The sequence below is a fragment of the Nymphaea colorata genome, chromosome 7 (assembly GCF_008831285.2).
Source record: "Nymphaea colorata isolate Beijing-Zhang1983 chromosome 7, ASM883128v2, whole genome shotgun sequence".
NCBI lineage: Eukaryota > Viridiplantae > Streptophyta > Magnoliopsida > Nymphaeales > Nymphaeaceae > Nymphaea > Nymphaea colorata.
The window spans coordinates 7,598,267-7,618,960 of NC_045144.1; the positions used below are offsets into that span (position 1 = coordinate 7,598,267).

At 38.3% G+C, this 20,694-nt stretch overlaps 2 protein-coding genes across 2 annotated transcripts; both read left to right on the top strand.

Moving 5' to 3' along the window:
- The first annotated feature begins 3,651 nt into the window (after positions 1-3,651).
- Positions 3,652-6,052, top strand: LOC116257082 (uncharacterized). Its single transcript, XM_031633696.2, has 3 exons — positions 3,652-3,955; positions 4,051-4,117; positions 5,837-6,052. The coding sequence occupies exons 1-3, from the start codon at positions 3,763-3,765 to the stop codon at positions 5,979-5,981; spliced, it is 405 nt and encodes a 134-aa protein (XP_031489556.1). The 5' UTR covers positions 3,652-3,762; the 3' UTR covers positions 5,982-6,052.
- A 7,423-nt stretch (positions 6,053-13,475) lies between these two features.
- On the top strand, positions 13,476-20,182 carry LOC116257688 (heavy metal-associated isoprenylated plant protein 7-like). The gene is made up of 5 exons (XM_031634643.2): positions 13,476-13,630; positions 14,381-14,624; positions 15,482-15,681; positions 17,200-17,287; positions 19,702-20,182. The coding sequence occupies exons 1-5, from the start codon at positions 13,622-13,624 to the stop codon at positions 20,058-20,060; spliced, it is 900 nt and encodes a 299-aa protein (XP_031490503.1). The 5' UTR covers positions 13,476-13,621; the 3' UTR covers positions 20,061-20,182.
- Positions 20,183-20,694: the final 512 nt, after the last annotated feature.

A 20,694-nucleotide genomic window follows, 5' to 3' on the forward strand; every position in this document is an offset into this window, starting at 1 on the left:
TTTTTTTTTACATTGAAAAAATTAAATTTTTTTAGTTTGGCCTGACCGGTCGCTCCTCGTCGCTCTTCTTGTCCCGACCCTAGAAAAAATCCTAGCTCCGCCCCTACACGTAACCACGTCTCCATTCCAAGATCTCGATCTCATACTAGGGTGATTGTTAAGGAGAAGCTCTAAACACAAAAGGTGCAGCATTATTGCTTTGCAGTATAACTAGTTGGGCTTGCACCAGCTAAATTCTGCATCTATCAGTTTGATTCATGTGAGTTATTTCTTTCTGTTAACAACACAGTGATAATGTTGTTGATGTATAGTAGGCCTGCAAGGGTCCTGGCCCCACCTCAATTTTTTTTTAAAAATTTACATGTAAATTAAAAAAATCACTTATTTTATATAAAAATTTTGAAAAATGATATTTCAAACATAGTCAAAATTTGAAAACTTTAATTCGGGCTCTGCCTGCATATTAGGTACCAACATAGTCCCGAACCCTTTTGGAAGGGGAAAAGAGAAATGTTTTGGCTCTTAGTAGACCAGTAGGGTGTAATACTCCTTTTATTTGTCAATCAACCATATTTTTGCAGAGGTTCTTTAGAGAAACTACAAATTTGATCAAATAGGACGTATATTACTCTTTTCAAATAGAATTACGTGAAGCTATGTCACAGTGGTACGCGGTGGTACGGCCTGGTACGTTTGGATTTGGTTTTGGGTCGAAACCAGATCCAAACTGTATTATAACTAAAAAGTAAAAAGAAAATGACTTGATCTTTTATTTATTTGTTTGTTTTTTTTACTTGCATAATTATTAACATAAGAAGCCTCATTAACCAAGATGAAACCTTGGTAATTTATTCATTAGCAGCCTCTTTTTGTTGGCATTTTCATTGTTTGAAGTTTTTTATCAAAACGAAAATAAACATTTTTGTCAAATTTTTTGAGTTAATTATATATAATAGTCGCCGCACCCGTACCAAGATTTACGAAAACGTCATACCAGTACCCGTACCCCGTACTCGTATCCGCACCCATACTCGTACCATTGTGACATAGAAATGAAGTCAACGAGGAGCCATTTGTGCACTGCTGCCATCATCCATTGCTTGAAAGAGAGTTTTCCAGCTTATCAACATCACATCTTACAGAATTTTTTTGATGATGCGACTGATAATTTAGAGAGAGAGAGAGAGAGAGTCATGCATGACGTTTAGTTCTGGTCCCCTTTTGAGCCTCCCAACTATAGTTGGGGCGCCCAACTTGATTTATGTACATTGGGCACCGACAAGTTTGAGTTATCTCAATTCTCATGTTCGATTAATTAACTTCCCCAACTTCATCTATAAAAAAATTGTCTTGATAAATAACTACATTTGTCTAGATTTGCGACTGCTACGCCAATTATTCAACAAGAAAAGGTAACGGAGATCGAATAATTCAAATCCGCATCACGTGGGCAGTCTTAATTAAAGGATGGGGATGCACATCATGTTTGAATGGGCTTCATTGCCTCTTTCCCTTTATCGGCTAACATGTGTATATTTACTACGTCATGTTTGTTCTAATACTCCCAAGAGAATTCATAATTTGGCAAGTAATGTGCTCCTTGGATATTCACCTCTCAATAATTGATGTTTGCATTCAATAAAGTTGATAATATGCTTATCCGAGTCCACGTAGCACTTTGATGCACAGTAATATGTGTTATTTTATAAGTTGTGACATGTTATTATATATATATATATATATATATATAGAAGCCACAAGAAGGCTGAAATTTTGAAGCAATCAGTTTAGAGTGAAATGAGATACGAAAAAACATGTTTTTAGATCACTCTGCTCTTTGGGTCTGTGTTAAATTTGATGGCAGCTCCACAGAAAAGCACAACCAATTCAAATAGTACAAGTTCTCGGCCGGAAACCGGAATTCGAGGCCATTGCCCTCTGTTCTTGGTCCCGGCAGTACTATGGGTGTTCTCCCATCCATGTTATATCTAAATTCGAATTCAACTTGATTATTTGAACGAGTGGACTCATGAACTCAAGCTCGACTCGTTAAGTAAATGACTCGACTTGAACTTGCTCACGAGTCGAGCTTTAACGAGCCGAGCTCGTTGTTCACCGTTACCGGAAGGGGATCTTCAAGTTGGGTAGAATGGTTAGTAAACTAATTTCAAACACGGTAATTGCAGATCATGCTTTGTTGTGAGCCCTTAGATTTTAAAACACGACAACATCATCAGTAGTTAGCATGCGAATAGCTAGACATCTTGCATAGTTCATTCATAATATTGGTGGATCTAAGATCCCTCGTTATAGTTTTGATGCAATCAAACAAGGGATCTCAAATCCATCGTAAGAACCCCTGATCTGATATCTGGGGATCTAAGATCCTTGGATCTTAAATCACCTTGGATTTTCGTTCTACGTTGCCAAACACAACCGTAAGGATTCGATTTTAATTTCAATGTTCTTTTTTTTTTAAAAAAAAAATGGAAGAGTATGTTCTTGGTATAGGTTGATCCGAGTCGGGTGCATGTCAAAAACAAGATAAATTTGGTTAGGCCGGTCGAGTGCACCCGACACACATTGACTGTGTTAGGTGCCGTGTCAGAACCACATCCCCATTGCACCTGATACACATTGTCAGCCCGTGTGGCTTGTGACCCAGCTCAAACTTGGCTTGCACCAACTAGACATGTGCGCTGGTGTGGTCAGTTGCCCACACCAACTCTTTAAAATTCTTTTATGTTTACGTTGACAAATTTAATATTTACTTTTATACACATAGGTGCCCTTTTATTGATGTTTCTAAACAGGTGTTCCCCAGCTAATTTATCAATGTTATCAGCACGGGTCAGTATCAACCCTCAACAAGCCGATACTCTTGGTGTCAACGTGAAACCGAAACGAGACAGACCAAAACAAATCGCCTAAATTTTCTTATTTTCATAAAAATAGTTTGAACTAGTTTTAACTATTTTAAATAGGAAAAATTTACTGATAACAATAACGGTAAAGTCTCTTTAACACTGGCTTGCATCAACCTTCCATTTACTATAATGCAAAGGAAATAAACTGGTTCGGATGCCGATTCGGGCAAGATCAATGTTTGGAAGCAGTGTCATCAGTATCGCTCTGTATCCGCTGATGAATATCGTGTCGGACGGTGACCCAGTTCTAGGTAAGTCTATCTCAAACTGACCCAGTTCAAGCTCAACCCGACTCAATCTTGAGTCTAGTTCTATAGAGTAGGCTTGAACTTAACTCAAACTCAAACTCGAGTGAAGCTCCATAGAACACGCTCGAGCTCAACGATACACTGTGGAGCTCAAGTTCGACTCACTTAACTCATTTTAACTCGTTGAACTATTATCTTATTATATTCAACATTTATTATATAGTCGAGCCAAGCTGAGTCGAGTTGGATCGTTTCACATTTCAAGTATGCATTTGTGCTCGAATTCGACTCATTTATAAACTAGTCAAGCTCGAGTCAAGTTTTAATGAACGAGGTGAGTATGAACCGATCCGGCTCGACTGCTTGTGCAGCTCTACTTGCAAGACAAGAACACAAGAACAGAAACTTCGAAACTCTGAAAAATATCCGAAGGTGGGTGTTATTTAGTCATTTCCGGTGAGGGTGAGAGCTTTGGATGAGTGACCTGACAAGTGACAACCAAGCATTGGCAAGTCGATATTTTCAGCGTTATCTATATCTGCAAGCCAAATTCCCAGACTTGGGCAGCGTGATCATTCTGCCAAGCAATGGCTCAGGCGATGCTTTCCTCCTCCTCTCCCTCCATGGCGACTGCTGCCCTGCTACCGTTATCCTCCACGCCCTCGTCATCGCCTTCTTCATCGTCTTCTTCGATCGCCAGGGTTCACACATTGGCGCGCTTCAATACCCCGGCCATTTCCTGGTCTCCTCGTCCTAGAACCAGAGTGTTTGCCAAGTTAGGTGGGAGACATCATATATGGCAAGACAATCAACCGAGAATTTTGCCCATTTGGCTGTGTTTCTCTGACTTTTTTTTCTCTGCTTTCTCATCGCAGGTGGTGGGGAAAAGGATTCGAAGCCTGCGCAGAAGAAGTTTATTACTAGAGAAGAAGAACCGGAGCAGTATGTCTCTTTATCTCTGTTTTTTCCTTCAATCTGCTTGAACACCAAAGGGGCATCGTTCTCTCAATTTTTTTTAGCCTAGGTTTGTGGATATGGATTCTTGTGCCTTTATAATGTGACGTACAATTGCAAATGGAAAATCAAAATGCAAGATTCGTAAAGAGCTTCAGTGGAAACTCAGCCAGATAATAATGAGTGAAAACAGCACGTCATATTGCCAGTTCTCTTTATTTACATTTTTCTATTAGTGTATTTTCTATACAGGTTTAAAAGCTTGTAAAATTCCGTTGGTTTAACCTGAGGGAGTCTTGTTTCCCAAAGAAAAAATTTTTACAGTGGGAATCTTCCTGGTTGTATAACTTCATATTGAGAATCGAACTCTTGCCTGCACATCCTTTTTCCCTATTATCTGCGGGATTGTTTATGTTTCCAGGAATTTCAGAAACTAGGATCCGATACTTCTGAATTTCCTTCACTAAGCTTGAAGATTGGTTGAGAGATTCAGTTCATTACATTCTAAGAATCCAGACGGATCAGAATGGTAAACAAAAGCATCTAGATTGACTGGACATTGACTTTTTATTGTTACCCGAAATTCTTCTCATCCAAGATTCCATTAACTCAATTCCCGGACGAGTTAAAATTCCTCTCAGAATTCCGGCGAGCTACCATTCATTAGGAACATATGAAAGATGACTTGATGGCAAAGAGACAAAATGCACCGGTTGCAGATATTGTAGACCTAGAGCAATTCGACCTCTAATTGGCAAAATCTCCAAGACTAGTGCTATAGTCGACTACTTTCAGAAAGATAAGGGGATAACTGTCCCTAAACATGCAGACTTTCACTTTCAAAGAACCCCAGCAACTTGCTTTTTGAATCAAACTTCATGCTTTCGGTTGTTGAGAACCTTTTTGATATAATCAGTACCCCTGCAACAAGGGTTCTTCTAGCTAGAGTCATCCACATTGTTACTTCTTGTATGGATTGCTTTGCTTTCACATTTAGGTTGAAAAATGACTAAATTTACTGCATAACATTTTAGTTTCAAATGTCAGCTAGTTCTGTATCTTTGACATTTCATCATTTAGTATTTAGTTGTTAATCTACTACTTGATGAATAAAATATGCGTTAAAATGTAATGTACTTGTGCATTACATATGATTGTATAGACTATATACATATGAAGCCATAATGCCAAACCCAACTTTTGAACAATTGCTATGACCCTTGCCCATGTACTCATACCTACGTGATACTGTTAAATATTTTTTGAGAAAGAAGCTAACGATACACTTTTGAAAAAAACATGAGGTTTGGATCCTTTTTTAATCCTCTGCTTGTTGTTTTGTCTCTTTCAATATTGGTTAAGGTACATTCTGAACACTTGCTTCTGCACCTACTTCTTACAATAACAACCACTGACCGAATAACTAGAATTATCCCCTAAATTGGAAGATAATCATTAGAAAAGCCAACTGTTCCTGCAGCATCCCTTAAAGGAGCAAATCCAGAAACATTACGTCCTACTTTCACAACTGGTGGTGACATCATTCTTATTTTCTGTCTTCACGAACATCTCTGCTGCACCCAATGGCTGGAAGAAATATTCTTTAAATAGATATAACTGGGTTTCGATTTTTACATAAATGTTTCAGTGGAGTACTTCTAGCCTTGGTAGAAGTGATCATTGGCGATGTAATGGCTTTGAGTGCAGGTACTGGCAGACAGCAGGAGAAAGAGAGGGGGAGAACCCAATGAAGACGCCACTTCCATATATCATTATATTTGGGATGTCCACACCATTTGTCATCCTGGCCATTGCTTTTGCAAATGGCTGGATCAAGGTGCCTGTAAGGTAATTGTACATGATGAGTGTACATGATGAGAGAATGAAGATCCAGAAATCTTCATGGAGGTTCCCTTCTTTCTACTCCTCCTTGTAACTTTGTCTGAGCTTGTATTGAAATTTCATTATGGAGTTACAAACTTGGCCATGTCAAAGGGGTGGGACGGGGAGGGGGAAGGACTAGAGGAAGGGAGAGCGAGAGTGACAGATAGAAACTGCATTTAGACTCGGACGCCCAATCTTGCTTGCTTTTGATAATGCTATCAATGGCATGATACTCCAGTACATCTCAAGGTGTTAATGCAGCTGGAGAAGGCCTCTTTCCTGTAGAGAGATGGTAGAGGTTCAAAGTTTCAAACCTCATTATAGCCCCTTGGGTGAAAAGTAGACCCTCTTGGGGCCCTCCACCACAGAGTCTTGATTCTTGAACTGAGGCAGAGGAAGTACAACGGATTAAACCAGTGTGTTCAGCCTCAGGTTTTCCACCTTAAGAATGGTTTCTCTGTTGATGAAAAACAAGAACACGTCCTTGCACCAAAGAAGCCTCCTGGTTACAGATCCCAGATCCTTTGACTTTGAATGCTCAACTGAGTAGAACACTCCCAAGTTGTGTTGACTGCCATTTAGATAGTTTAGGCTTCGTCTAGAACATGTGTTTTTATCAGTGACGTGGAATAACAGTGGAACCCGAAGGTCAAGATCACATCATGTTTGCTGCTGCAACAGAGCTATATGGGGATCATCTGAAAAGAGAGAATTGCTTTCAATGCGTCGGTCTGCAATATATTTCTAACACTCTGCCTAGAATAACCATAACATTTCTCATAAATTCTTGGAGTAATAGACTAAATTGATAAGGAATAAACATAACCTTCGAAAAAGCTTAGCAATAAAAGCGAAAAATGAGTTTAGGATCATCAACATCTTCATCCTCCAGTGCTGTAACTATCTGCCAGCCGTATGTGCAGAAGAACCCTGCATATTTGTTACTATGAAAATGCAATACAGAAGAATCATTAAGTGTTAACAGCTATGAGATCTGATCACCAAGCCGAGAACGGTTCTGAATCTGTGACTATAATACAGTACAAGTGATCTGATCCTATATTTACCAAATTCAGGACGTAGGAACTGGGCTACATTGAATCAAGACCCATAGAGTTGGACCTAAAAGCAGCTGGAAACATGCAATAAGTTTCACCAGAAGAGAAGCACAGAAGCAACGTCAAAACCAACCCTGGAGATTAATAAGATTTCAAGAAGATTTAGGGAATAGATCTAAACTAAATTGGCATCCTTTGTACACGTGTAACCAAAATAAACCAAAATCTAACAAAAAGACTCAATTTTTAATGATACAACAAAAACATGTTTACGTTTGATAGCTTTTTCATGCCGAATTCAGTTGTCTAGTATAAAACATTTGACCATGCGCATGTTTTTGTTATTCCTCAAGAGTTGAATGTGCCTTATAGAATCCCCAACAGAACATTATTTACTAATTCGAAGCAAATTGACTGGTGTAGGCCAGTTTGCAGTGGTATTGAAGACATCCGCAGGACTAACATACAGACTTAAAAACGTGAATATTACCCAAATTGCTTCCTATAGTTTCAGATCTGCTGAAACTATGATAGAAATGCAGAAATTTACCATTAAGAACTGGAGGATTATGGCTATAAGAGACCATAAAGAATGGCATTTCCAGGTTGCTTTCATGCCAAACTGAGTATGCAAGAACGGGAATGGTAGAATCGGAGAATATACTTCAATTGCTGCCAAATGAGACTGATTGCTTTCCAGAGTTCCTGGACAAATTCACCGCATGCAGTCGAAGGGTTCTAGGAAGGAAGAACATGCAGGTAAAATGATTCCAGAAACAATTGGACAGGATACTAGTAGGTTCAGGCTTCAGTGAGAATATAAACGAGTCCTTTAAAAGAACAAGAACATGGTGCAGCTGCTTTATCACCTAAAAGTGATAAAATTATTATGAATCTTTGCTGAAAGGTTAAGCCTCTGAATTGGGCTCCTGATAAAGAATTTATTTTGATTGTTCCGTACATGTTTTGTAGCTGACTTCTCTGACAGGGGGTCTGCGTGATAACTCCAGCTTACTATTCCAAAGAAAAGAAAGGAGAACGTGAACAAGGTTACAGGACTAGGGGAATGAAGGCGTTGATAACTCCCCTAGATATGTTTAAATATATAGGTCAACAATTCAGTAGCTGCCCTCATGGTCAAAGTGAAAATATCAAGGTTCACAAGAGCACAAAATGTTCTTTGTCAACTACAGTAAGTTCGAAATTCCACCACCAGTCCAGCTGAAAACCTGCTGAGCTCAATTTCCAATGTCTCTCAAAATGTGATTCATGGCAACATTAGTCAAGCCAATTACTTTCCTTCCTGCTTGCTGTACAGTCTACAGACCAGTGTGTCCCTGCAGGTACATCTTTTCTTCTTCCTGCACTGTTTTCTGGAAATGATGGACCAAATTTCTTTAGAACCAAAAATAAAAGCAATGTAGTCTTTCATATGAGATCAAAACTCCTTATCCCTAGTGCCTTCGTCAGGTGATTATAATCAGAAAATCAAAAGATGGTTTCATCGTCGGAAGATCAACAACAAAAGCTGGTTTCAACAGGGCACGAGGACGGCTTGCTCCATCTAACTTCCCAATATTAGCAGCAGATCCTTATAAGGGTCCACACACACATATCCAAAAATGTCTAGCATGTGGTTGCCAACATCAACAGTATTATGACCACAGCAACATTATTGACTCGCCTTAGGTGCAGAATGCTGCAGATTATACACTTCAATGCCGGTGCATTCTGGCTTCACAAGGTCTGCCAGTTCCGTTGTCAATCTTGGGATCACAAACCTGTCAGCATATCAAAACCATAGCATATAATCCTGATTCTTTTGTCTTTATAAATCACAGAGAAAGCGTAAAAAAGAACCAATAAAACAAGTCTCGTGCGCTTAGCGATACTGAAAGTTGCCCACTACAATCACGAGTGGACGTTTCCTCCTACAACGACTAAGCAAATATTTGTCAACTCATTTGTCTTGCCATTTCTGTCTTATTTTTTTGTGAAGAAATCTCTTCACTAGTGGTGATGAATTCATACCTTGAACACAGGAAATCCACCTTAACGAAGGTGTCTGAGTGGACAGAGCCAAGGGAGCCACAGTTTCTGAACTTGAGCCTCATCTCCTCTGCCGTCTTCCTTTCAGTAGGCATGTGTCTGTTTAAATTTACATTCCTCACAAAAAGAAGGGTTTAACTGTATATAAAATTAGAGTGCATAGAAAACTATCTCTGTCAAATCCCATTTCAAGACAATTGGAAGAAGAAAAAGGAGCACTGGCTGCATGCCTTGTTTTCAAGTTAGCACCCCAAGTGGCATGCATTATTGCTGAACCTGGGAAGCTGCTTCCTCGATATCAAACATTGCTGCTTGAAGATAACGGACAAGTGAATTGATGAACGATACCAATGTTCAACTGCAACCTACAGCCACAGAAATGCCTTAATATCTACACAGACAATTCAATACCAGCTGCCATATTCAGAAGAAAGACTGTATTTGCAGTTTTAGACCCAATAAAGATGCTACTAACGAGTAAATAGCAAAAGCATAAGAGGTTACGCATCGTTTAGGTAGGTTAGGCATCACACAGTGTCAGTTGTACATATTTCATGCATCATTAATTACTGAACAAATGGATTTTGGCGTTTTGCAGTTGATAAGACTTGAACTTTCGATGGTCATCGTCAATATGGTATCCAAGGTTGATGGCAGGCATAAAATCCTCCGCTTGAAATTAAATATACTATTTCATAAGATCAATACTTGCCATTCGTCAACTGTAATGTTTACTGTACAAGTATCCTTCAGGCTGAACCAGGTAATCTGCCGTAATTCCTCAACTAGTTTGCATGTTAATGTACAGCTGAATGAATATATATATATATATATATATATATATATATATATATATATATATATATACCTAACAGGAATGTTATTAATGTGTTCGGTGCTGGACCTAACCTTCTTCAATTTGCATTTCCCTCTTCTTCTGTTCTCCACGTTGTAGTCACCTACCTCAAAAGTTGTTTCCCATCTGCATTTACAGCCGTTAATACTCAACGAACAGCAAGCAAAATCCCACTGTGGCATTTATAAATGCATTTTACGATATGCAACTACCTCTTCTCCTTCTGTGGATTATAAATCCCATGAATTCATTGTCAATTATGATTACTAAACTTCTGCTTAATTTACGCATATTTTTCTTCGGGAACATCAGCTCTGGTACTGGAAGTGAAGATCCCACATCAAACCCATTGTTTTATGAAACTGCAGATTTTGGGGCGGAGTTGAGGACCGTGAATTTAATGTCTCCTTTATATATTCATCAATTCGTAGATGCCCAGTCAGAGAAGGGATTAAAAATCCATGAATTACAGGTTCCTGTTGGAATCCATCAGACAAGGTATCTAAGGACATCCCTGTTGAAAGCATGGATCTAGCATCTTGGAGTCTCAAAGCTCCTAGGATCCGAGATGGAAGGGATTGAAAGTCCATGGATTACAGGTGATATGTTAAGGACTGATATCCTTATCAAAGTTGCTGATACGAAATGGAAACTGATATTTACAACATTGATTCTACATTTCCCTTATTCCCGGATCTTTGACAGACCCATGTTCACTATATAAAGTTGTTTATGGCAGAATAAAAAATAATTTATTTTTTATAAATATAAATAATTATACAATATATAATTTAAATAAAATAATATTAAAAATAAGTTAGCCAATGCCCAATTTGGGGGCCCCGGACACAATAAATAAATAAATAAATAACTTAACTGGCATCAAATCACCACTTTCGGCGGAGGAGTACGTCCTGCAAAACTGCAAATCCCTTCTTAACGAAATCATTAACTTCCAATTACTGCATATTAATTTACATCACCTAATTAATTCTCTTACATCAGCTTGTTTGTACTCGTAAATTATATTTGATAGACCTTAAGAGCCAGTGTGTTTATGTTAGGTATATTATTTAATGATAGCTTTATGTAAAACAAAAATGCTATAAGTGCTTTCTTTAATATAATTTTTAGTTCAAGAATCTTATAGTGCACAATTTATTTGTCAAGACAAAAGGTAACAGATTCTAGACTTTGTCAACGGTTATGAGAATAAGAAGTGAAGCTAGCTAAAAGCCATACTTAAATATAAAGCAAGAGATTAACTAAATGTTTTGCATAAAGAAGTTTGTGAACAAGTAAACACTTCTGCATTTAGGAAGTGAGATGAAGCAGGTATTAAACAAGCCGGATGACAAATGAAAAATTTATTAAATAGAGTCACTTTTTTTTTTACTTAAACCAATATAATTCTTTTAACCTAAAACTCAAAAAGTATGTTCATAATAAGAACTACCTTTAAAAAAGAGAAAATATTTGGCGTGAAATACATCTTTGGCGTGAAAATATATATGGTACCTTTTGGCCAGTTTAAGTAAGCTCTTGCTAGCTCAAATCAGGATAGGTTTACCTTAATGAAATAAAGGTATTATTTCTCTACTTTGATTTACCTAACCCAAGTTTCAGTCCTATAATAACTCACAATAAAGAAACATTAACTAAGCAACCTTAATATAACTTGTAAAAAATTGAACTTACAACTTTGAATATTGTGACTCACTCCTTGAGGATCAAAATCAAATGAATGTTAACCTTTATTTTTTCAAGAAAAAGTAGATTGACAATGAGAGGAAGGGTCTCAGAGATAGGCAACAAGAGTCTTTAGAGATTTTGAGTTCCATGATCTTTAGATATCTTTCTTCTGAAATCTTCAAGTGGTTTGATAAAGAAGTTGGATAGTCTGTTTTCTTACAAGGTTTTATTAAAAAAAGGAGATACATATTGAGAAGAACTAGAGTCTATTTTTCACCTTGTGCTCATGGAAGGAAACACTATTAACGATTCCAAGCAGTACCACATTTTCAACAATGTCTAACTTTGGAATAAGTTAAAATTAAGTTCTACAATTTATTGAGTGAGTGGAAGGAGTATTTCATCCTACCGCCCAACAAGAAATTCGAAACCTCCACACTGTCCCCAATTCTCGTATGATGTCAGACCTGCTTTTGATGCTTTAAGATAAACTTCAACTATGTTTTAACTTGTATATAAGTGTCTTCTCTTTTGAAGTATAGGAAGTTCATGTCCCAACAGTTAAAAACAAAGACAACCACTTACTTGCTCTTGGCCATCAGTTGTATCAACCCCGGTTTCACTCGATAACAACAAAGACAACCACTTACTTGCTCTTGGCCATCCGTTGTATCAACCCCGGTTTCACTTATGAGTTTTATAAGGCCATATTTCTTGTGCAAGGAGTTAAATAGACAGTCTTTTACATAAAGCCGTTCATATTTTTTATGACATAATAAAATAAGCTTAATTTTTTATTTTTTTTAATGTATAGTTAAATGAAAGGTACAAATTTAAGCATGTTCTTATTATATCATCAATTTTTTTTTTTAAATGTTTAACATAAAACTCTCAAAGTCATACTTTTATGCCTCTAATATTTGGTTTACTTTAGAGGATAAACAAACTTATGGTACATCTTTCAACTTGGGTGTCACCCTTATATTTTTTGCATCTTAAAAGTTTGATTTTGTAAAAAATGATAATAATACATATTAAATAGATCTCATGGCTTGGTATATCATTTGAAAAGTTAACACTGATACATTAATTAGCAAATTAATAGGGAATGAGTAGTTCTAACTTCCAATGCATCGGTTCCTGAACTTAGTCGACCGGGCGCCGTCGCGCCGATTAGCCTGTTCATCGATTCGGTTAAATCGGTTTTTAACAGGCTAAAATTATTAAAAATTTATTTATAAAGCTAAGTAAACAAATAATATATAAATTTTTTTAAAAGCGTAAAAGAATTTAATTAATTAAAAGGTGGCATATCTCAACCTTAGCGGCCAAATATCGGCTACTTCCGGCGCATCCTGGCAACATTTAACTTCCCTTAAAATCTCCATTTGGGGTGCGCGATCGAAACCCATATGTGAAACACCGGCGAAAGAAAAAGGAGTTTGAGAGCTGAGAGCCGAAAAATCCGGCGAAGCTGGTTCCCGTCGTCCGTTCACCGGCGCCACCAACGACCGAGCGAGTGGGTGGCGGACCGTCGTTCTGACAGAGCAACTGCCCATTTCTCCGGCATCCGATGCCCACAGGCCGAAGTTCCTTTCCTCTTTCCTGATATTTACGGACATGTCCCTCCCAATTTATCGTTAGGTAAAAACCACGTTGCCCTCTAGAGCAGCTACCCATCACTTCCCCTGAGTTTTGTGGGCAGTTTGGTCTTTTCTCTTTGACCGGATGGCAGTCCGTCAGCGTGACGCCGGCCGAGTCAAAACAAGATGGCACCAAATTAACTCACTGTAAGTGTCTCTCTCTATCTCTCTTTCTCTGCCTCAAAATTTTTTTGCACATCTCTCTAATATAAAAGAGAAGGCCTTTGTCCTCTCGAAGACGAAGGAAGGTCCAAAGGAAACTCAGAGAAGCACTTGCAACTGTCTCCCTCTCTTTGGTTCTCTCTCTGCAATGGGTGAAGTACGTTTGAGCCATTTCCTCTGTTAACAGAAAAACTCTCTTCCTATCTGAACAGAAACTCTTTCTCTCCCTCTTTCTCGTTAGCTCTCTCTCTGTCTCTCTCTCTTTGTGAAGAGAACAAATGGTCGAGTTTTTGTTTTGGTTAGCTGAGCCTTTTTTGGATCTTTCCTTTACTTTTTCCGTCATCATTTTGAGAACAAGGAGAGCATGTTGGTGGTGAAGATTTCGATTTTCTCGGCGCTTTTCCCTTTACTGATCAAGTGCATTGGATTGGAGTTTTGAACTGTTTTATGGTTTTCGAATTTTTCGTTCTTCTAAGGAGAAACAGTTTTTGTTCTTCGTGTTTGTTTCTGTTTTTGGTTAAAAAATTATGTGAACTTATTAATATTTCAGCGTTGCTCTTTTCTTTTCTTTTCTCTCATTTGGAACAATCGGTTACAGGGCGAGTTATTGTCTGTTAATTCTTCTTATTTCCTATTAGATCTTGATCGGAAACGCTCTCTCTCCTACTTTTTAATTCCTCTATTATTTCGCTTCAGTTTCAGTACATTTTTAGCAAAGTCCAAGTAGGAGAAAAAGGAAAAACAAGGTCTCTCGATATCCCGAACGGCATGGTTCAAAATCCTGCAGTTCCATGAATTTATGATATGTGGAAAGACTTGTTGTTCTTCTAACTAATTAAAAATAGTATGCGCAGTAACTCAGTCGTTTCTTTTCTTTACAATAATTTTTCATCGCTACCCAATGCAGGAGACAAAGGAAGAAGAGCAGAAACAAGAGGAGAAGAAGGAAGAAGGAGGCGGCGAAGGGAAGGAGGGAGGGGAAGCCGAAGCAGATCAGAAGAAAGAAGGAGGAGGAGGAGGAGAAGAGGAGAAGAAAGAAGGAGGAGAAGGGGAGAAGAAGGAGGAAGAGAACCCAGAGATCGTGTTGAAGGTGGACATGCACTGTGAAGGCTGTGCCAGGAAGGTGCAACGTTCCCTCAGAGGCTTCCCAGGTCCTCCCTCTCTCTCTCTCTCTTACAGTAATCTTCTGGAATCACCGCTGCCCTGGTTTAGTTCCGGAGCAGTCTATTTTAAGCAAATTATTGGGTGGTCACACCATTGTCCTGCACCCTCTCTCTCTCTCTCTCTCTCTCTTTCTTTTTCACAAGCAAAATTATGCGGCGCTGGTGTCTTGATGATCTTGAGATATTGAGAAGTATTGATTTAGGTTGAAGATTGCCTAGCTCTTGAGGTTAATGTGACTGGATCTTCCCCTCTCTTTTCATACTTCATCTGCTTTTTTTTTTAAGTAGCAAACTCGTGGCGGTAACTATGCTTTCTCTCTCTAAAATATTTCTCTTTCTCTCTCTAAAAATATTTTTTTGTTAGAATTTTCTAGAAATTACTTTATTACCGTGCATGCCCATAGAACGTATTTCTTAACCAGTGAAAATGTTTTCCTGTCATTTGCTTTGAATTAGTTTGCCTTGCACGTGGTTCCAACTTACATGGTCGAAACTATTGCATGTCCAAAGTCTTTCAGTCTTTCATTGATCAATTACAAAGTTGAAGCAGTAAAAGGAAGACTAGTTCAACGATTTTAACCTCTCTTCACGCACACACATTTAATCTCTTCTCTCTCTCTCTCTCTCTCTCTCTCTCTCTCTCTCTCTCACACACACACACACACACATATGTGCGGGCATACAACTTTATAGCTACTGATAAATCCACCTCTACCTTGTTATACTTTGCCTTAAATTGTAGTCCATGACTACATTAATAAGAAAGAAATGCATTTTTTTGCTTAAAATTTAGATTGAGCCTATATATGTGCTATTTTTTTGGCTAAATGAAGAAAAATATGTAGGTGTGGAAGAGGTGTACGCAGATAGCAAGTCTCACAGGGTAACAGTGAAAGGGAAGGATGCCGACCCAGTGAAGGTGTGTGAGCGGATCCAGAAGAAGAGCGGGAAGAAAGTAGAAATCATCTCCCCCTTGCCCAAGCCACCAGAAGAGGAGAAGAAGGAAGAGGAACAACCCAAGCAGGAAGAAGAGAAGAAAGAAGAGGTGAGTGTTCATGCATACTTGTGTTCTGTATATATACATATATAGAATAAGGTGATCTTTCTTAACACAAAATCGTCTTAAATTGGTTCTGCATTGAAATTTTCAAATGTTGCTGCCTCTGAACAAACTGCAACATTACCTGCAGTAACAGTTTTCAAAATGTTCTTAAAACTTCAGTCCACGTTATCGACAAAGCAGAGAAGAGAATTCACTGCCACCTTTTCATTTAATTCTCTGCCTAACTTTAAAGCAAAGGGTGAAAAGAAAAGGAGGGAGTGAATTATGGGAGTTACTGCTCTTTTTGTCTTTGAGGGAAGGCAAAAACTGAACGCCTACATGGCGAAAACAGGAGCAAGGTGATGTGCGGACCGATCTGGCCTGACATGCCCACTGAAATCTGAACCACAATATTTATAGGTGGTTCTCTGGGGGCCGGACAGTTCTGACGTCCCTCCGATCCAGAAACATACGGTCCAGATCTGTTCTACTCTTCTTCTCTTGTGCACCTGACAGAACAAGTGGCTGCTGGCCTTCCCCTTTTGGGCACAGCGCGCAGGCCTTCTTTCTTTCTTTGAGTGCTCTGAGTTGATCTTTTACTTGCTGCCATTAATTGCGGCCATTGATAAAAGTAGGAAGGACGGACAGCTTTCCTTTCATAACTCTGGAAAAGAAAAGCAGAGCCCACAACGTCTTCTCTGCTTCATGTTTGTGGCACCAAACACACCAAAAGACGATTTCTTTTCTTTCTTTTCACCAAATATTTGCATGGGAACAGACCTACTTTACTTTCACTATTTGCTAAAACTACTGCTCACTGACATTGCCTACCCCTTTCTCTCTCCTATATAAAAAAATTTGTTGGTATTTAGTAAGTATGGTAGTTATTGCCATTAACTTTTACTCACGAAGCTTTTAGTTGTTAGATATTATGTTTAGTTTACCTTGCATAGGTCACTTAGATTTTGCTAGTTGGCATATATATATATATATATATAAAGGGAGAGAGAGAGAGAGAGAGAAAGATTTATCATATTTTTTATACTAGACTTTAATAAGAATAATCAAAACCAATAACTCCAAAAAAATTAGATGGTGGAGATTAATTGTAAATATAAAAACCAAACTGTTTTATCAAGAATCAGAAATACTTTTTAACTAGAGAGAGCGAGAAGGAGAAACCTAAAACTTTTTCTCTTTTCAGTGGTATTTAAGGCTCTGGAAAAAGTAGTTTGATTTCTATGTTTGCAAGTTAATCTTTATTATTTGATCATTTTAGTGTCAATGTTTTGAATGATTCTTATCAAGTGTAACGTATAAGGATCTGATAACTACCAATTTCCCTATATATATATATATATATATATATATATATATATATATATATATATATATATATATATATATGCTTACCAACCTCACACACTAGAAATTTATGTGTATGTGTGTGTGTGCGTGCATGCACACGCGGTGTTTGGATTGATGGTGTTGGTAGTTACTTTGTGATATTGTGGTTGGCAGCCCGTCGTTGTTACGGTCGTCCTGACCGTTCGGATGCATTGCGAGTCATGTGCTCAAGTGGTCCAGAGACGTATACACAAGATGAAAGGTCTCTCTCTTCCCCGCACTCTCTGTCTGTCTCTCTCTTTTTCTTTCTCCGTGCATGGGTAACAAGAAGAAAAGATAAAAAAGAAAAAGGGTGCATGATCTTCTCTGTGAGTGTTGCATGATTCCATGTGATTGTGATGTTTTATTTCCAAAAGCTAACCAGACGAAACGGAAATCTGATCTTCATATATGCTCCGTTTTTGTTCGTTTCATACACTTCCGAGCTCATTTTCAGACAAACAAAAGCTCGTTCCTTAAATTACATCCCACTGATCTTGTAAGACCAGAGAGATGCACCAACTTGAAAATATGAACATCATCAAACATGACATTAGATGTAACCAAGTGCCCTTAAATGTTGTTGATGTTTAATATATGTATATCAGAGTTCAAGAGACTTTGTTGCTCACCCAGTGACTAGGCCTGCACACATGGCCGAGTCCAGCTTGAGCTTGGCCAGCTCGAGCTCGACTCGGCTCAAAAAAATCAAACTCGAGTTTGGCTCGAACTCGAGTCGAGCTCGACTCGTTTAACCCATTTAACTTGTTTAGGCGTTAACTTGTGTAAGCATTAACTCATGTAAGCGTCAACTCGTATAACTTGTGAAACCGGTTTTGATAATATTATATAGAGTACATGTTTGCAAGTCGAGTTGAGTATAAATGAGCAACTCGGCTCGTTTATTGTTTCGAGTGTCTTTGTAAGCTCGAACTCGGATCGTTTATAAATGAGTCAAGTTTTTTCGAGTGAGTTCAAGCTGAGCCCAAATTGGCTCGACCCGTTGTGCAGCCCTACCAATGACCGTGATGAAAACTCTTTTAAGATGGTGCAGGTGGTCGGACATGCCAGGGGAAGTTCTATGTTAATTTGATTTTTATAGGTACTACTTATTTGGACTGCAAACAACAAATATAAACTCTTTAATTGATTGATGTACGATATTATACTGAGATCCAAAGTGGAGCTCATCTGGAAAAACTTTACCGTAGGTGACAAATGAAGAGAACAAAGTGGAGAATATGCGATGATCAGAGGATTGAGGGGCCATGGTCGGCTGCAAAAGGACAAGTCGTACCATGTCCCTCGTCCTTGAACACTGTGTCTATGCGTGTTTGCTTTGGCTGTTTGCGGCTTCCACTTCTTCCCCCACCATGATGGCACCCATGTGCTCCTGTTCTCCCTGTGCTCTTTTTTAACTTCAACCTCAGGAGAAGAGGGAACAAAAGCTCAGAGAAAGTTAGGAATTTGCTTTAGAGGGTTCTACTTTACCTATAACTTAAATAGATGGCCAGCGTTTTTTGGTTTTCGGGAGAGCCTCCTGAGTTACATGTAGAATTTGTGAAAGTTAAACTTTTGGACGTTGTTATGTCAGGTAAAAAATGCTTTTCATTTTCTACTCAAAAAGGTGGAAAATTATTGTCACTTTCTTTATCCTAGCTCACATTTTCACTTAGAGGAAAATGTAAAAGTAGACTTACAATTGCTAACCAGGAAAGAAGAGGCCTGTATAAAGAAAAGTGGAAGTATGAGCCTTATTTTTGAATTACGTTCTAAGGGTGGTCAATAAATAAAAATTCCCCAAAAAAGAAAGTAGAACCAATCATCACCCACAAGACCCACGCTTACGTTGGTTTTTTCTGTACTTTGGCAACCTCTTACGTGGATTCCATTTTACCATCGTCTTGTCATCTCTCTCTCTCTCTCTCTCTCTCTCTCTCTTTATATATATATATATATATATATATATATATATATATATATATATATATCTTTTACCTTGTTACAACAAACTGTTGTATGCATCTGATCCAATATATTCGTTAATTGTGATGGAGAAATCCTCCAACCTCTTTCGATCTAGTTTAATCACATTCACCTTGCATTTATGCAAGCAATTGTGATTGAACAAAGATTTGGATGGTTGCAGAATTTCTAACTTACAGTAGAATGGCTGCATGTGTGAGAGATCTCAATGGACAAGTGGCTAAAAGAATCTAATAACCCCATTATATATATATATATATATAAAGAATGTCAACTTAGGCCAATTGTAAAAATAACAAATATATGATCTTCCCAGAGCTTTTATTTCATATCAGTTGTTCTTATGTGAAGCATCTTAGGATGATGATAGAAACTTTTTTGAGACTCATCAAATTGAATGGGACCTTTAGTTATGCCGCATTATTTCTTTATTTGTATTTCTTTTGATCCTTTGATGGAACATATTCAAGAAGATCATATCATCACATTGTGATACCTCCGTGTTTTCTAAAAGACAAAGCAGAAAACGACCGTTCATCTATCAATTACTCTACGCATGAATTTTTTTGCAGAAATATGTAAAGGGATTCTTCCCTCGGGTTAAAATTAAATGGCTCATAGACTAAAGACGCATTAGTTTACTTCGTGCAGGTGTGGAATCAGTGGAGACGGACTTGAAGAACGACAAGGTCATCGTGAAAGGAGTGGTGGATCCAGAAAAGCTGGTGGAATATATTTACAGACAAACACGGAAGCAGGCGACCATTGTGCCGCCACCGCCGCCGCCGCCGGAAGAAGAAAAGAAGGAAGAGGAAGCAAAGAAGGAAGAAAAGGAAGAGGGTGAGAAGAAGGAAGGGGAAGAAGGGAAAGGAGAAGAGGAATTAAAGAGCGAGGCGAAGAAGAGTGAGTACTGGCCCTACTGGCCGCCGCCCCGGCACTACTATGCGGAGCAAGCTTATGCGCCCCAGATATTCAGTGACGAAAACCCAAACGCTTGCTCTGTTATGTGATTTTCACATTAGAGTTCTGAGATCTTTTTGTTCTTTCTTTAGTGTTTTTTTGGTAAAAGGTCAGTTATATCTACATAATGATAAGCAACTTACCTTATGTAATAAAAACCAATTACTTAAAACTCTCTCTCTCTCTCTCTCTCTCTCTCTCTCTCTCTCTCTATATATATATATATATATATATATATATATTTGACGCCAAGTAGTGTGCCGATTGGACTAGCGGTGCATCCACAGTGAATCTCAGGTTCAATTCCTGTGGGCATTACACTCAGGTCGATCAACAGTGAATCTCAGGTTCAATTCCTGTGGGCATTACACTCAGGTCGATCGACAGTGAATCTCAAGTTCAATTCCTGTGGGCATTACACTCAGGTCGATCTTGCGGGCTATTAGGACAACTGGGGTTGTAGTTGCAGCCCCTTTCCTTGTCCCTTTCTCTCTCTAAAACATATTTTTGTATGTTTATTAGACAATTAAATGTAAAGACTACACACAGTAATTACCAATGGGATGATCAACTTAATTAAGTGTTAATTTACAGTGTGTCACATATAAAGTTATTTTTCTAAGGTGAAAAAATAGTTGTTAATTCACTTATTTGAAAGAGTAACTTTATAGGCGACGCTGACAT

Excerpts from the sequence above, each read along its gene's own strand:
- LOC116257082 (XM_031633696.2), top strand. The coding sequence starts at position 3,763 with ATGGCTCAGGCGATGCTTTCCTCCTCCTCTCCCTCCATGGCGACTGCT. Across the intron at positions 3,956-4,050 it reads CAGAGTGTTTGCCAAGTTAG|GTGGTGGGGAAAAGGATTCG; the intron begins GTGGGAGACATC and ends TTCTCATCGCAG. Across the intron at positions 4,118-5,836 it reads AGAGAAGAAGAACCGGAGCA|GTACTGGCAGACAGCAGGAG; the intron begins GTATGTCTCTTT and ends CTTTGAGTGCAG.
- LOC116257688 (XM_031634643.2), top strand. Across the intron at positions 14,625-15,481 it reads TTCCCTCAGAGGCTTCCCAG|GTGTGGAAGAGGTGTACGCA; the intron begins GTCCTCCCTCTC and ends AAAAATATGTAG. Across the intron at positions 17,288-19,701 it reads ACGTATACACAAGATGAAAG|GTGTGGAATCAGTGGAGACG; the intron begins GTCTCTCTCTTC and ends TACTTCGTGCAG.